Source organism: Papio anubis, chromosome 2 (assembly GCF_008728515.1).
Source record: "Papio anubis isolate 15944 chromosome 2, Panubis1.0, whole genome shotgun sequence".
Lineage (NCBI taxonomy): Eukaryota > Metazoa > Chordata > Mammalia > Primates > Cercopithecidae > Papio > Papio anubis.
In genome coordinates this window covers 18160988-18177707 of record NC_044977.1, presented here as the reverse complement: position 1 = coordinate 18177707, position 16720 = coordinate 18160988, and the positions used below count along the sequence as shown (strand labels likewise).

At 36.9% G+C, this 16720-nt stretch overlaps 1 protein-coding gene across 1 annotated transcript in view; it reads left to right on the top strand.

Moving 5' to 3' along the window:
* The first annotated feature begins 1079 nt into the window (after positions 1-1079).
* Positions 1080-16720, top strand: part of GABRR3 (gamma-aminobutyric acid type A receptor rho3 subunit) — a 60159-nt gene continuing 44518 nt past the window's right edge. The window contains exons 1-3 of the mRNA XM_017955066.3: positions 1080-6050; positions 6162-6360; positions 15963-16075. Of these exons, the coding sequence (XP_017810555.1) occupies positions 6236-6360; positions 15963-16075 (238 nt within the window). The 5' untranslated portion in view covers positions 1080-6050; positions 6162-6235. The remainder of the gene's footprint in view (positions 6051-6161; positions 6361-15962; positions 16076-16720) is intronic.

Sequence of the window (16720 nt, the reverse complement as noted above, 5' to 3'; positions counted from 1 at the left end):
AGTCCTTTGTAGTCTTGCTTTGATGTCTGTGTATTTGAAGGAGGAGATACCTCTTCCAGACCTTACAGATAGGCCTCAGTTGGGAGAGATATTCACCACAGGTGGGCACAAGGGTGCTGGTCAGATGGGGTGCAGCAGCTTCTACTCTAAGAAGGTGCATTAGTGTGGACTTCTGGCAGCTGCATCAGCTGAGGTCAGTGTCAGCAAACACTATGGGGGCACTTGATGGCAAAATTTGTGGGTTTCCATGGTAGAAGCAATATTTGCTTGGGCCCTTCTGCTCTCCATTTCTCCCACAGATGGAGTCTCATCTGAGACTGGGCATCCAGGGGATGGGCACATTTCTCAATGGTACCAGGGCCCAAAAATTAGGTGCATGCATAGCAGTGGCAGCACTGGAGCTCAGGGGGATATATTAATATTAGAGACTAAAAGATCTAGTGGCAATGGAAATACAAAGGGCAGGAAAATGCAAAAGAAGTTCTGAAGCAAAAAACAAAGAAAAGATCTTGAAAGGGAGCAATTAAAGCTGACTCAAAATTTCCATCCTGGAAAACACGGACCTTATTGATAATCTTAATGAAACTCATAACATTGGAAGATCATACTACATTAATAGAGACGAATGAGATTGATCACTGATATTCATTTTGTCAATTATGGTATTTTCAATGTACCAAACATTGTGCTAAATATACAGTCTCATAAATTCCGACTTTAATCTTAAAAGATCGGTCCTAGCATTATTCCTCTTAACTATATATAAAGTAACTGACTCAACAAAAAATCTCAGGTCATTTTCAAAGTTCAGACAACTAGTAAATGGAAAAGTAGATGTTTGCACCCACAAAATCTGACACCAAATATCCCAGTAAAGATGATCACTGTTGTCTCTTCTTAACCACTGTGTTTTATTGCTTCCTCGGGGATCTCAAAAGTCACCTACATACACGTGCTTAATGAATACAGAAGAGGAAATGGAAGTCCAGGAAGTTTAAGAAGCTTTTTAAAAATCATACAGTAAATACCACATCCAGTCCCAGAGCCACGTGCCCTAGTGCTTTATTCAGTGTCCTTTAGAAACTTTACTCATAACAGGTACTTCATTCTAACAGAAAGCTTATTTTTCTACAATGTTCACCTCTGTCCCTTAGCGTTCCCACAAACAAAATGCTGTTCTTAGGTGTAGGTAAAAAGTGACATCTTAAAAATAAATTTGTGTTCAATCAGAGAAACCAATAAACCTCATTAGTCAATTATTCAAGGTAAATAGTTGCATTTTCCTCAATAAGGGGGTGTGTGGGTGTTTTCTCTGAATCGTTTGATATTATGTCATTAATCTTTTCAGTCCATTCTGCCAATATTGGAAAGTGAAAATTATTCACTACAAATGCTGAATAATTTGCATTTACCAGTACCACACAAGGTTTTCCTGCCATAAGGAGGCAAATTCGAGACAATACTGTAATTTGGATGAGAATTTGTATCCTATGCTTCCATCTCGTGGTGATTTTGCGCTATTACACGATGATGTAGACAGCTTTGCTTTAGTGTCATCCGCTGGCCTGTAAAACAGGAGATTCTTCAGTGTCCTCACTCCTATCAGCTGATTTTGGATGCCAGGAAGGATGTGATAAGAGAATGAAGCAAGGGTCGTGGGGCGAACGATGGTCTACTGGGTATGGAAAAACGATGATCTACTGGTTGTCTGGTAATTCTGGAAATCGGAGAGAAAACAGGATTTCTGAGCGAGAGCAAGATTTTTTGGAAGGATAGCAAATGCCCCCTACTGGCTGCTCTAGGCATGGCCAGTTATATTTCCAATGCATCAAAGCAAAACACAGTTATGCGCAATTTGATGACGTGGACAAACTCAGAGAAATGCGTTGTTAGGTGATTTCTTCATTGTGCAAACAACTGTAGAGTATACTTACACAAACCTCTATGGTCTAGCCTACTGCACACCTATGCTATAGAGTGTGGCTATAAACCTGTACAGCACGTTATTATACCAAATACTGTAGGCAATTGTAATACAATGGTACATACTTGTGTATCTAAAAATATATAAACATAGACAAAATAGAAAAGGTTCAGTTAAAATGCAGCATAAAATATTAACTGTATCAGGCACTTACCATGAAAGGAGTTCACAGGACTGAAAGTTGTTCTGGGTGAGTGAATGTGAAAGCCCAGGGCATGAGTGTACACTACTCTCAACTGTACACTTAGGCTACACTAAATTTATACGAAATCTTTTTCTTTCTTCAAGAGTAAATTAACCTTAACTTATTGGATAACCACAGTCATATATGTGGTCCATCACTCACCAAAACGTCATTATGCAGCACATGACTGTAAATAAGAAAATTAATTTTGATCACTTAACCCCTCTAGTCCTAGCTTCCTCAGCATAAAAGAAAGCAGGAGAGGCATTAAGTGTAGTCTAAATGATTTCCAAAAGTCTTTCCCTATCGAGATTTTATGACTCTACAATTTGCAACTCAAGATATTTTGCCTAGATGACATTCTGCCGACACATTGGGAAATTTCTGGAAGCTTGGAATTTTTTGTTGTTGTCAGATCCAGTCTAAATAAGACCTTAGCTTTTCTTTTGTTTTCTCTTTGTAGGCAAAACAATGGCTACATATCCCAAGATTGGCGACACAGCCATCATTTCCAAATTCTCTCTTTATGTCCCTGCCAAACAAATAAAAACTGGCCGACTGACATCATCAGAGTGGATGAAGAGTGAACAGGAGGCAATTTATGCAAGGGAGAGCTTAAACTGTTACGAAATTCTCCAGTGACCCTGTGATTCATTTTGTTTCCTGGCAGTTACTTACCACTCTCTAGTTTTGACAGATGTGCTTTTCTGCTTTTTTTTTTTTCTCCTTAAGAAGCTTACTGAGCTTGCAAAGAAAAGCTCTAAAGGAATAAGGTTAAGGAGCTAACTCAGCATCAACAGAGACAGATGCCTTCTTGTAATTGAACTAAAACCCTTGGACTTTCTATAAGCCAACTCTCTCTAGTCTAAGCTATTGCCTTATTTTTATTTTTATGCAGACCATTTCCCATTTGAAATTCATCATCAAAAACAAACTTTTTATTTCTTCCTTAATATTTATAGTGATATAGATAGTCTAGCAAAGATTATTCAATAAAGAGGTCAGACAGATTCTCATCATGATTCATCCCTGCAGTGCAGAAGGAGACACTAGGGCATCCTAACATAACTTAAGTGACAGTGAGGATGTATATGATCTGACAGATATTTCCAAAAAATACGTGCCCCAAAGAGCTCCACTGAGTCCCGTAAAGAAAATAACTTCTACTCTAGTGCTTCATTCCTTCAGATCAAAGACCACTTCATGAAGTCTCCTCTTAAATCTTGCTTATTCTTGATCAGCTACCAATATTTCATTGTGAACGTAAAAGTTTAGCAGTCATCAAAGGTTGTCTCAAGATGATAGGACACAGAATTTTGCTAAGGAGAATGTGCAAAGCACTGATTTACCTGTAAATGAGAATCTCCCAAACTGGCTGTTATGGAGGAGTACTATTTTGGAAGAATGTAAGTATCGTGGTTTTGTTTTGTTTTGTTTTAAAATGGGATCTGAGATCAAATAAGTTTGAGAGACACAGAATTCAGCAGAACTAAACAGGCCTTTTTTTTTTTTTTTCAACTGAAGCCTTGATTGTGTTAATATTCATTCATTATTTAAGAAATATTTACTAATACCAACTATACTTCGAAGATAGTTGTAAGTGTTTGGGAGGCCTCACGGAACAAAACAAAGGTCACTTCCTTACAGAGCTTACATTCTAGCACGATTAGACAGATTATGAACAATAAACAACAACAACAAAATTATATAAGACATGCTAAACAGGGTGAAAGGTAGATTGCTAATGCAGGTTGTAGGAGGAAAGAAAGAATATGGCATTTTTAAAAAAGAGTGGTCAGGGTATACTTCACTCAATAGATGATATTTTCTCAGACATTTGCATTTGTTAAGGGAGTTAGCCATATAGATATCCAGATGAACAATATGTCAGGCAAGGGTGACAACCAGTCCAAAGGCCCTGGGGTAAGAGCGTGACCCCTAACAGAGTAATAAAATGTATAATGTTTCCCAAACTCATTCAGTACAGAACAGTTTTTCACAAAACATCTTCAGTGTAGCCAAGTACTTTGGGAAATGTTAGCGTAGATATTGCTTTTACTAAGTGAAGAGTGGACCAGGTAATAAAGAGTGCTAGAGCTAAGGGGTTGGTGCCCTGGATCTCATAAGAGCACTGAGGTGGAACGTACTCAAACAAACTTTGACCACAGTGTAGTCTTCCAACAGTTTTCCAACAACCAAAGTGACAGTAGTTTAAGATGAGCAGCTTTTCTTACATTTCTTCCATTGGCTCTTCAAAGAAGGCTTACTGGCTCAAAAATACCAAAGAAGATGCTTCAACGTTTCTAAACATTACAGAAATTAAAATTACAATACCCATTGAATGAGGTAACATTTAAAAATCTGATAATACCAATGTTAAAAAATATTTTAAGAAATAAGAACTCTCATTCACTGCTAGTGGAGAAGTAAATTGCTACAAGCACGTTGATGAGCAATATAATTATGCCCAGTAAATTTGAAGGTATGAAAATTATTCAGCTTAGCCATTTTACTTCTAGGTATTTACCTAAAGAAACACTTACACGTGTGTACAAGAAAATATTAATAGAAATTTATTGCAGGATTGTTTGTAATAGAAATATAAGAAAGAATGCCCATCAACAAAAATACGAATAAATGCAATGTTATGTATCCATACTGAAATACCATATAGCAGTTAAAATGAATTGACTAGAGGCACATTTATCAACATAATAAATCCCTAAGCATAATGTTGAAAGAAAAAGTAGCTTTTAGTAGTAAAAGTAGAATATGACACCATTTACATAAAGTTTTAAAACATGCAAAAGTTTGCACATTATTTATAGATACATACATATACAATAATAGTATAATTGCATATAATTATAAACACTAAATCCAGCCTAAGAAGCGAAGCAAGGATTTATTACATCATTCTGTATATTTGTAATATTTTATATTAAAAATATATTTTAAAGAGGAAAGACATGCTCAAGAAACATAGGAGAAGGTTTTAATGCATGGACTAAAAGAAGACATAACCCAAACCAAAAGAAATAAATATGATTAAGCAGTTACACAGAATACAAAGTATCAAGGACACAGATCTATTTGAGGAAATTTAATAATTTCTCTCACAACACTATATTTCTGGGAAGAAAATGGCTTTCTTTCTAAGTCCTAGTAAAAAGGGCAGCTGTTGCTGCATTGCTCACCTTGTGGTATTCCAGTTGAAGAAGATTAATTTCAACGACATGACCATTCATTGGTACTTTGCATATGTGAAGTAGAAATATTTTCCTGAATATTTTCTCTAAGTATGCAAAGCACCTTTAGGAGAGTATGTGGCCGTAATTTAACGGTGACAGTGTGTGCTTTGCACACTGACCAGGATTAAGTTCATTTTTATTAACTGGGTTGCTTGCTATTAAATAAACCTTAACTTAAACCACTCTTGTTATCAATGAAATAAACCATCATCTTAAAATACGATTATTTATCTTAAAAAAGATAATTATATTTTGTGTTTGTGCTAAGGCAGTCTGTATGCATTTGGTGAGGAAAAGATTCCTTTCTGGATTAAAAGGAACCATAGGATAATGGAAAAGGTCTTCAAATGTGTAATTAAGATTAAATTAATCATCTTTTTTTCCTCAATAAGCATATTATTTTGCTGAGTCACTAAGTATATTTAAATGATATTGCATTGGATTAAGAGGATTAATGCTTAACCTCACTTCTTTGTTTGCCTAGGACTGCAGCTGAGGGTTTATTGAGTATGGATTGAGCATCACACTACAAACCTTCCCTGGAACAGGGGACCAAAGGATGTAAACTGAAAATTTAAAAAATCTGCTTTGTTTTCCTCATATTGCTGAAGATTCAGATAGATATCTGCCTGTAAGTGATGTGAATCAATTTAATCTACTGAAACAAAGTACAGCATTGAAGACAATGTCTTTTTTCGCCCCCTAATACATTTTCCCTGGCGTGCTGTTTATTTTTTTAAAGACACATGAAGAAGAAATCGTGATCACAGTATTGGCTGTATCCACCTGCATCCTTTTTGTCTTTTTTTGGAAGAGATGATCCTGGCTTTCCAGTTGGTCTCCTTCACCTACATCTGGATCACATTGATACCAAATGTTTGTGCTGCTTCTCACATCAGGATGACACACCAGCGGTGCTCCTCTTCAATGAAACAAATCTGGTAAGATGCTCATAGTGCAGTCCATGGAGTTACTGCCCAGTTTCTCTCACCAGTTGCCTCAGACCGACAGGAAACCTAGAAACATATCTTTAATGGTAGCACATCTTTGTAACCATGTCTGTCTCTGGAGATAGCATTCATGCATCATCATCAGTCACCTCTGTTTGACATCTGAAAGAGCAAGATCTTGGAATTTGCTGACATTTGTAAATTTATTTATGCTTATTTACGGAGAAAACGGTTAAAGGGTTCATATAAGGATCCTCTTTCAGGGAATGTATTTCCTCAATTAGTAATACATTTATTACTGATACATTAAATACTTGTTTAATGTTTCCTCAAATGTATTTTGAGTAGAAATTAGTCTAAGCACCAACTTCATTTAATGTCAAGTATTTGTAGGGTATATAGTTTCATGGATTGATGAAATAATATCAAAAGGCATTAAAGCCGTTTATCTTTCAACAATAATTTTCATACGTTTGACAAATCCTGAATATCAACACACAATCACTATTATCTTCCCATCAATAATCAGGAGCGTGTTTGGATGTGCTAGTAAGGGAGATAGCTATCTGTGAGAGTGACCTGTTTGTACACCAACTTGCCTAGGGCTTTATAGGTTTTAGTACTAAAAAAGCCAGGAATCCCTTCAGCCCCAGGCATACTGCAATGATTTGTCCCCCTACTACCCATATACCTTTAATAATCAAATAACGTCTTTGAGAAAGTCTTCCCTTTTCACCAAGCACCGTATTTCCAAAAAGACCCAACAGGAGAAATTGCAGAATGAAGATAAGAGTATCATCTGGTCAATCCTGGCAGCCAATGGGGTGACAGATGTTTAAGTTAGATTGTCCTCACATCCTGAATATGTATTATGCACTCACTGTAAGATCAGGAAAGAGAACATAAAATTTTAATAAATATCTTCTGAAGTCTCAGGTTTAATGACCAAAACCAAAAGAGGTGTGTTACTTGATTACGGATTCCTGCTCTGCGATTAAAAATCAGGGACTACCTCTCACACTTTCCTTCCACACTTCTGCTCCCAGACCCAGACCTGAGATGATACGAAGTCTTGTTCCATTTAACCACTTTCCCAGTCTTCTTCATAGCAATTAGCTAAGGAAATATTTGGGAAATGTAAGAGTATACCACCAGACTATGTATACTACCAGACTCTGTTTTTTTTTTTTTTTCAGGTAGCTTATTACATTTTATAGTATGTTTTATCTAATTTTAAAAATTAATGGACTTAAATGCTTAAAATATTATCTCTCATCCAAAGAGTAGACTTGTACAGTCTGGTGGATGTTTAGATGAGGAGGAGAGATGATTATAGTAGCTAATTCATCACACCAGCCCACTATCAGTGGCAGAGTTGCTACAGAAAAAATCTACCATGTGTATTTTTTAGGTGACATTTAAAGAACAAGAGAAGAACATTGGTTCTTTGTGGTGAGGTCGAAATGTTTGTGATGTTAAATGCCTCATTTTTAGATCCTATGTAAAGGAAAAGAAGAATTTTAGAGCCTACGCAAAAGCAGACTTCCTGCATAGGAAACGCCAGGATTTCGGCCATGTGGGGCCAATCATATTTGTTGTCACTTCTCTATATCCTAAATGAAGTGCTCCTTTGAGTCACAAGCCAGAATGGGATTCATTAAAATTTATGTCTGCTTCTTTTGTTCTTCAAAGAAAAACCCTCTAGGGCACTGGGGATTGCATAAACCATCACCTGGTCCAGAAGTAGCCACTTAGAATGAAACCCAGGCATTTCCCCTGAGTGAGCAGGGTAATACAGCCAGCCAATTTCTGAGCTGTCACTCAAGCACTCTGTCATGCAGATTTTAGGGCATTAGACCAAAATACAGTAAATACTGTATACAGTCATTTTTTAGAGTAAGGGGCCCAGGAGTCTTAGTATGTGAGTAGACACTGTGAGGTTCTTTGCCCAACATCCAACCTGATTATCAGCGAATAATTAAGTAATGAATGAATGAATTAATAATCCACTCTTCTATAATGCAAGAGAACTAGTAGAGTGAACATGAAAGGAAGACATGATCTTTGAAAATTATAAGGGGGATTTATATATGCATTGTTTGGGGCCAGTTTTTATGCAACAAGGCTCTTAAATGTTTTGTTTTTAGTTGTTTTCATTCAGAGTATAACCTTAATTTTTAATCCAGAGATTCCCTTCTTTTGAAATCTAAAGACTTTAAAAAATATTTATTCAAAGATACCTTTTGTTTCCTAAAACCAAAGTAGGGAGAGGTGTGAATAAAGTAAGTTTGGCAGGTGGAAAATGTTCCCCTTTTACCTAGAGAAGAAATTTTGCTCCCGGATAATGCAAAGAAGATTAAGCAAATAGACTCATTGAATATTTATTCATTCTTTCAACAATTATATTGAGTGACATTTACGTGCGAGTGCTGGGTTGGGGGCTAAAAATACTATAAGAGCAACGTATGGACTCTGGCCTTGAAAATAATCAGCAGAGTGCTGGAGTCTGCTCAAACTGGCTTGCAACAGCCAATCGTTTTCAGGAAATTTATCAGCTGGCTGTTAAAAGCACACATTATTAGAAATTAAATTATATAAGCCTGCAATTAAATTAAATAATTTCTAAGATAAAGGTAGCAAATACTTAAAACTCACCACTTCCTAATGATTTCTCCACATTTTTGGCCATCTTCACCAATTTCACTCGCAAGAGATTATTTTATTTAGGTCTATTGTAACTATGGTAGAAATACAACAATATACCATACTGTACCATTTATCCTATCCTATCCTATCCTATCCTATCCTATCCTATCCTATCCTATCCTATCCTATCCTATCCTATCCTATCCTATCCTATCCTATGTGCTAGGCACATCTCTGCCATGCATGTTGTTGGTAGCCTGAAATCAGCCGTGGTGGAAATATTTACACCATGGAAATAAAACACTATAAACTGGGGCTTTTTTTCCTAAAGAGTCACTTGTTAAACATTACCCTGAACCTAATGTAAAAACTAGTAGATTCTCAAGCATGGCAAATCCAATGCTACCGCAAGCTAAACAGAAGACAGTGGCAGAGACTACAACTACAAGGTATATGCTTCTCTGAGGGAAAATGGCTGGTCAGGTTCAGCCTTCTCTTGTTTTTGTTTGTCTTTTAATTTTTAACTTTTTTTTTTTTTTCCTGAAACAAGGTCTTGTTCTGTTGCCCTGGCTGGAGTGCAGTGGTGCAATCATAGTTCACTATAACCTCAAACACCTGTGCTCAAGTGGTCCTCCCACCTCAACCTCCCAAGTAGCTGGGACAACAGGTGTGTGCCACTACACATGGCTAATGTTTTGTTGTTGTTGGTGGTGGTGGTTGTTTTTTTGTTTGTTTGTTTGTTTTTTGGTAGAGATTGGGTCTCTCTATTTGCCCAGGCTGGACTCAAACTCCTGGCCTCAAATGATCCTCCAGCTTTGGCCTCCAAAAGTTCTGGGATTATAGACATGAGCCACCATGCCCACAGCCTTCTCTTGTTATAACTTGAACCTTATGTGGCCAGATTTTCTGACTTTTTTCAAAAGAAGCAAGAAATCCAGGCTTTTCTCTGAATTTTTCCAAGTTAATATACCATGTGGACTGTTTTTAAAAAATGTCTGCAGACTAGCTGCTAATCTAATTTCCTCATTTCGCAGATGAGGCAACTGAGGCCTCCTCACTGAGCTTTTGGTCTGACAGAGGTCCAAGTGAGATGTGGGAACTGTAGTGTTTCAAGTGAAGCATTCTCTCTCGCTGGCTTTTCCACAGAAATGTTCATCTGCCTAGATGTTTTCTTTTACAAGAGACAGGCTATTGATAAAGTCAGGTATGTATTTCCAGAGTTCAGAAGTTAGGAGTTCAATCAAAGCCTTAAGATTCACTACATCTTATGTACCACATTTTCTCTAAGACATTTCAAAAACATCCAGGGTCTGGAAATAAACATTGGATCAAGAATTATAAAGGTTTTCTTCATGATGAAAAATTGGACCAACTGATTTTCCCACTACTTTACCTTATTCCTTGAATTTGCGTCCATGTATGTAGCCTAATAGAACATTGTTGGTTCATTTTGTATTTTTCTAAAGAAAAACAAAAAGCCTACAAAAGGTTTTTAAAATGTTGCTTACATTATTTGGAACAGTTAACTGAGCTTCAGTGTGCACTGGTTCACAATAAAGCTTGACTCAGAAAAACATCCATGTTATCAAGAGGCCATGCTTCTAGAACTACAAGAAGAATGGAATGATAAGGTGGAGAGCTTTGACCAGATTCTTATTTGGAAAGGATTCTAAATGGCAAGTCCAATTTGCTCTAGATAATTTATGATACAAATAACAATAACAATAATGGATTTTTATGTGGAAAAAAATACCTAGAACCTCAAGGCTTTTGTTTTTCCAAGTTCACGTCTAATCGTTATTCATGAAACTACATGATATTTTCATGTTTAAAATCATAGCATAGAAACCGTTTTTGTATTTTCTTCACTTAAGCATTTCTCACATTGCTTCACAGACACCATAATGCTATTTTTAATCACTCCATATTATTAATTTGAATTAAAGGACAAGAATTATCTCCTTTGTTTCTGAACATTTATTTTCAAGTTTCCACTAAGATAAGTAACAGCAATAAATGTTTTCACACATGTCATTTTTTCCTTTACCAAGAAAATTATGATTTTTCTGGAATTGAATAATTGAGTAACGCACATGAAATATCTTTATAGTTCTTGAGATGAATTTCTAGAGGAGTTTACCAATATGTATACTCCCACCTGCAAAATAGAAATATTTGCATTTCATCATATCCTTTTTTTTTTTCCCCAAGACAGAGTCTCACTCTTTCACCCAGGCTGAAGCTGGAATGCAGTGGCACAATCTTGGCTCACTGCAACCTCTGCCTCCCAGGTTCAAGTGATTCTCCTGCCTCAGCCTCCTGAGTAGTTGAAATTACAGGCTCCCGCCACCACGCCTGGCTAATTTTTATATTTTTAGTAAAAATGGGGTTTTGCCATGTTGGCCAGACTAGTCTCGAACTCCTGACCTCAAGTGATCCGCCCGCCTTCGCCTCCCAAAGTGCTGGGATTACAGGTGTGAGCCATTGCACCTGGCCGCATCCCTTCACAGCATGGGGCACTAACATTCTTTTTTGTCTTTTGCTAATTTAATCGGTATAAAATGACAGTTATGGCTTCAATTGGTATCATACTCTTGACCCCCTCAATTAAATACTTTTAAATATGCTTATTAATTATGTCATCCCTTGGGTAAGTAGTCTCTTCATATCATACCTAGTTCTTTATTCTAGTTAATCCATCAAATATACAGGCCTCCAGGCTCTAGGGAAAGCAGTCTTATAAGGCAACCAACCGAGTGTTTGTGACTCAAGTCAGATGAGTTTTTATCATTCCACTTATAAAACTCTAATGCCACAGAATAAGTTAGGTGTGTTTCCTTTTCCTCAACCAGTTCTAGTTTTTAATCCTTTGGCTACTATGTCCTCTTCAAAGACCCTCTTAGTCCCCCTGAGACCACTCAAAATCCAGCCTTTCCCTCCTCCCAGACCTCCACTTTCTTCGTCACACAATTACAGTAGAGTTTCTGACACTGAGAAGAGGGAGCATAGAAATATGTTTTCTTTGTGTGACCCAGGAAGGAAAAAGCCCTAACTGAAAGAGAAAAAACACACCTATTACCAAGACTCACACCTACTGTTTCTCAATCTTCATAATACTTTATGGGAAAGGACAAAGATGAGGAATACCGGTGAGAGACTCTCCCAGGAATTGGGATATCTTCGCTTGATCCCATCAGGACTCAGACTCCTAGAAGATCCTCTCCTCAGACAGAACAAATCCAAAAGCTTCTTCTCAGTAGCTGCTAAACTGAAATCATTTTTTCTAGAATGAGGGAGAGGAGAGAAGACACAAAGGGGTTTAAAGTGATATGTGTATAGAGTAAGACTAGAACACTCTGAGCTAAATCTGATGCTGCATTATATAGTGATCCTTTATTAACCAAATTTCCTTCTGTCTCCTTGGTTTTATTTCATCTTTCATTTTATTAACCTTCCTGTGTAGGCATCAGAGGCCTTCAAACGAGGGTGCCTGTCCTCCCGGGGTACAATGTATTATGCCTCTATGGGTAGATGCAAGGTATCTGAGGGGCATGTAGACATGAGTAGTTTTAAAACAGTTTTTGGATCTTTAACTTCCTTCTGACCTCTTTCTTAAAACTGATCTGTTCGCCACCTGCAGTCTCCTTTATTACCTCCATTTAATGATTGCTGTGTCCTACCTGGCAATATACAGGCATCCCTCTCCCTCTTCCTGAATCCTACAAGTATTGTCCCAGTGTGTAAAAAGTTCCTGGGTACAAAGAGATCATTACAAATACTGTAGTTGAGATAGTGGATGACGCTACACAAGACATCCTTTTCTTAATAGCAATTCTCTATTTTTTGCTTTTAACAAAATTGAAGGAGGCACTAATTAATTTGTCAGATTATAAATCATTAAAATAATTGTTGAAGATAAACTCTACAGTGTGAGTTTTGAAAAACAAGTAAGGAGTTTAAATAATTAAGTTACATTGTTAAAAGAATACTGAAACAAAATTTCTTCAAATTCCATGTACTTCCACATATATGAACAAACTTTCTCAATATTTTCATCTATAAAGATTAAAAAATAAGAACAGAATTAATGCGAAAAACCCAGCTTTATTTCAGCAATGAGTAATACCCATTTGCTGATACATAGAATAATTGGGGAAAGCAAATCATCACTTCATTAATAAATGCACTTTTAATAAAATTTTATTCTTAATTTTAATAAGTATCAGTATTTATACAAATTATGTTTTATTCCATTTGTAATTGTCATAGAAAATAAAAAAGTCAATTTCTTTGCTTACACATTTTTCTTAAAAAAGATACATGATGGAGTGATAGAATTATATGAAATAAATAAAATGGAGATAGAAATTTTTTAAAAAAAAGAATGCAATAAAATTTCTGATTTTTAAAAAGCTTATTCAGGTATATTTAAATGCATAATATGTATAGTTAGATTCATTGGATACACTTAAAGGAACAATGTGTTTTATTTGAAATCGTCAATATAAATGTCTATTTAAATATGTGTGAGGGGAATATATAGATTTTCAAAATTCATTAGAAGGGTATTTAAGCAGCAGATCCTTTTTGGGAAATAGAAGATACAAAAAATACAAAAAAAGGCAAAAGTAGATAAATATGGAACATCTCATTGTGTACCTGAAGAGCCCTCAAGTTAGAACAGGTGCATGTGCTTTCACATGCTGCCAAGAGAGCATTTCACAGTGGGCTCTGCCTTTGGCATTCTTGGGATTCTTAATTAAGATTTATCCTTTTCAATCTCATGGAGAAGTATGCTTCTGAGCAGACACATTAGTGACATGCCATTTAGCTGTATTAAAAGATTATTACCAAAGGGGTTTACAGATTTTTATGAGTTTTCACTCATAGTTACATTTCCATTTTTCTTAAAATAGTAACAAGTAGCTAGCTTTTATTAAATGTCTACTATTTTCTAGGCCAGTGGATCTCTTGAGACATTGTTATACATGCAAATTCTCATACCCTAAACCTATTGAATCAGAAACTCTGGGCATAGGGCCCAAATAAAGCATAATTTGGATGTATGCCAATGAAGATAATATTTACTTTGGCTTGGTGCCTTGAACATAGTAGGCATTTAATACAAGCTAGCTGCTATTATTTTTTAATAAATTGTTCATTCTAGTTCCTTGGAAGAACTTTTCTAGTTAATTCTAACTCCTTGGAAAAAAATAGTTGTATATGTTCAATTATTCATGGGATATAATGGCTTAACATGTTTAAAATAAAACTCACTGCCTTCTACCAAAAACAGATTTCTTTTCTCAACTTCCGCATTTCTATCCATGATAAAATATACATCTATAAACCTCTGATGGTTTCAACCAGAAACTTCCCTATTGAAAGACCACACTGGGTGATCTCAGGTGCCCATAAGATGTATTCCTTCTAGCAGCTGCTCCAGTTTCTGAAATTCTCCCCATCAAAGTCACTTTATTGTGTAAGAAAGTTCACCTACGTGTCTTATATTAAAATTCACATCAGTTTCCTGGAGAAGACATGTTTTAATACAAAAGCATATCAGCTATTCAGAATGACTAGGATTCACTTAGTAGAGCCCTCAGGGTCTTGTGTTATTGCTCCTGCTGCCCACGATGATGGTGGTGATGATGACGATGATGATGATGATGATGATGGTGATGATGATGATGATGGTGGTGATGATGGTGATGATGATGGTGTTGATGGTGATGATGATGGTGGTGATGTTGGTAGTGATGATGGTGGTGATGATGGGTGATGATAGTGATGATGATGATGGTGATGATGGTGAGTGTTGATGATGGTGATGATGATGATGATGGTGATGATGATGGTGGTCATTGATGATGATGGAGTGGATAATAAATAATAAAGTAATAATAATATCATTAATAAATAAATTAATAAAATAATAAATAAATAATAATAAATAAAATAAATAAATAAATGAAATAAATAAATAAATAAATTAATCGTCGTTAAAGTAATCATGATGATGACCGCCACCTTTTTCTGGAAAGAGGTGCTGAGCGAGGTCTCCCTCTGAAGGCTGCTGCAAGTCGCTCACAAAGGAGCTTTGCTACAACAGACATTCCCCCTCCACACCCACAGGATTGCTGAGAAGTAGGTGTCACAGTGCAGAAAACAAACCAGGGTGGTCCAGCAACCTGCCTAAACTCACCGACACGGGGAGAGACAGGGCCTTATTCCCAATCAGGACACCTAGGGCCAAGAGGCCACTGCCTGCTTTCCTTTGCCCTAGAGAACTGTAGGTAAAAACAGACATCACCTACTTCACAATTTGACCTGGCTTCAGGTGTAAATATTGCCATCCCTCAGGTTATGGAACCCCCGGTGGGAATTCTGCCCGGTGCGCTCTCAACCTGCACCTTGTATTTTCTGCTCGTTTAGTCTTTGTAAAACACTGCCTTCATCTGTTTACAATCTTGCTGTCTTTTTTATTTTCTGTCGTAGTGCAGAGGTTGTTCGGCCTCAGTGACCCCAAAGATCACCTAGGTAGCTTGTTTGGGTGCAGATTACTAGGCCCTGCTTCCTAGGGGGCTGATTTAGTTGATCTGGGACAGGAGTCCATGAATCTGAGTTTTGATCACCTCCACTCAGGTCATTGGGATTTTCCAGGTCTAAAAACCGTATTCTGAGGAACAATACAAGTTTGTGCATTAAATCCAAAGTGAGTTTGTCACTGAAGGTGCTCTGAAATTTGGTTTACCTTATTTGCTCCACACTTATATAATAAAGAACAAATGTTGACAGCTATTTGGCTTAATATGAACTGAGAAAATGAGCTTTTATGTATGTATTTCAGAACATGCTATGTTGAGCACAGATGGCTAACCTAAATCAAAATATCCAGAAGCATATGTATCTCAAAAGTTTTTTTCTTCCCCCCTTTGGAGGAACAGCAAACAAGAAACTAGAATGAAGAAAGATGACAGTACCAAAGTGCGGCCTCAGAAATATGAGCAACCTCTCCATATAGAGGACAACGATTTTGCAATGAGACCTGGATTTGGAGGTGAGTATTATCCTCTCAAAACTCATCTCAAAACCCATCATACTGTCAAAATGGAAGTGAAAATTTAAAACAAGTAAGACCAAAATGCAAGTAAAGACCATCAGTTTAAAACAGAAAAAGAAGGCTTTTACAATCACCGTCTCTTTAGTGAGAACAATTGATGAGTTATCCATTTTAAATTGACCAAAAAACTCATTTTCCTACTATGCACACTATAGTGAATAGTATGTGTTCCGGCCGGGCGCGGTGGCTCAAGCCTGTAATCCCAGCACTTTGGGAGGCCGAGACGGGTGGATCACAAGGTCAGGAGATCGAGACCATCCTGGCTAACACGGCGAAACCCCGTCTCTACTAAAAACACAAAAAATTAGCCGGGCGAGGTGGCGGCGCCTGTGGTCCCAGCTACTCCGGAGGCTGAGGCAGGAGAATGGCGGGAACCCGGGAGGCGGAGCTTGCAGTGAGCTGAGATCTGGCCACTGCACTCCAGCCTGGGCGACAGAGCGAGACTCCATCTCAAAAAAAAAAAATAGTATGTGTTCCATAAATAGAGAATGGATATATGTTGCCTATACACCAACTTATTTTCTAACTGAAATCCTTAAATTGGATACATATTATTTATAAAACCTTATTGAATATTCTTAT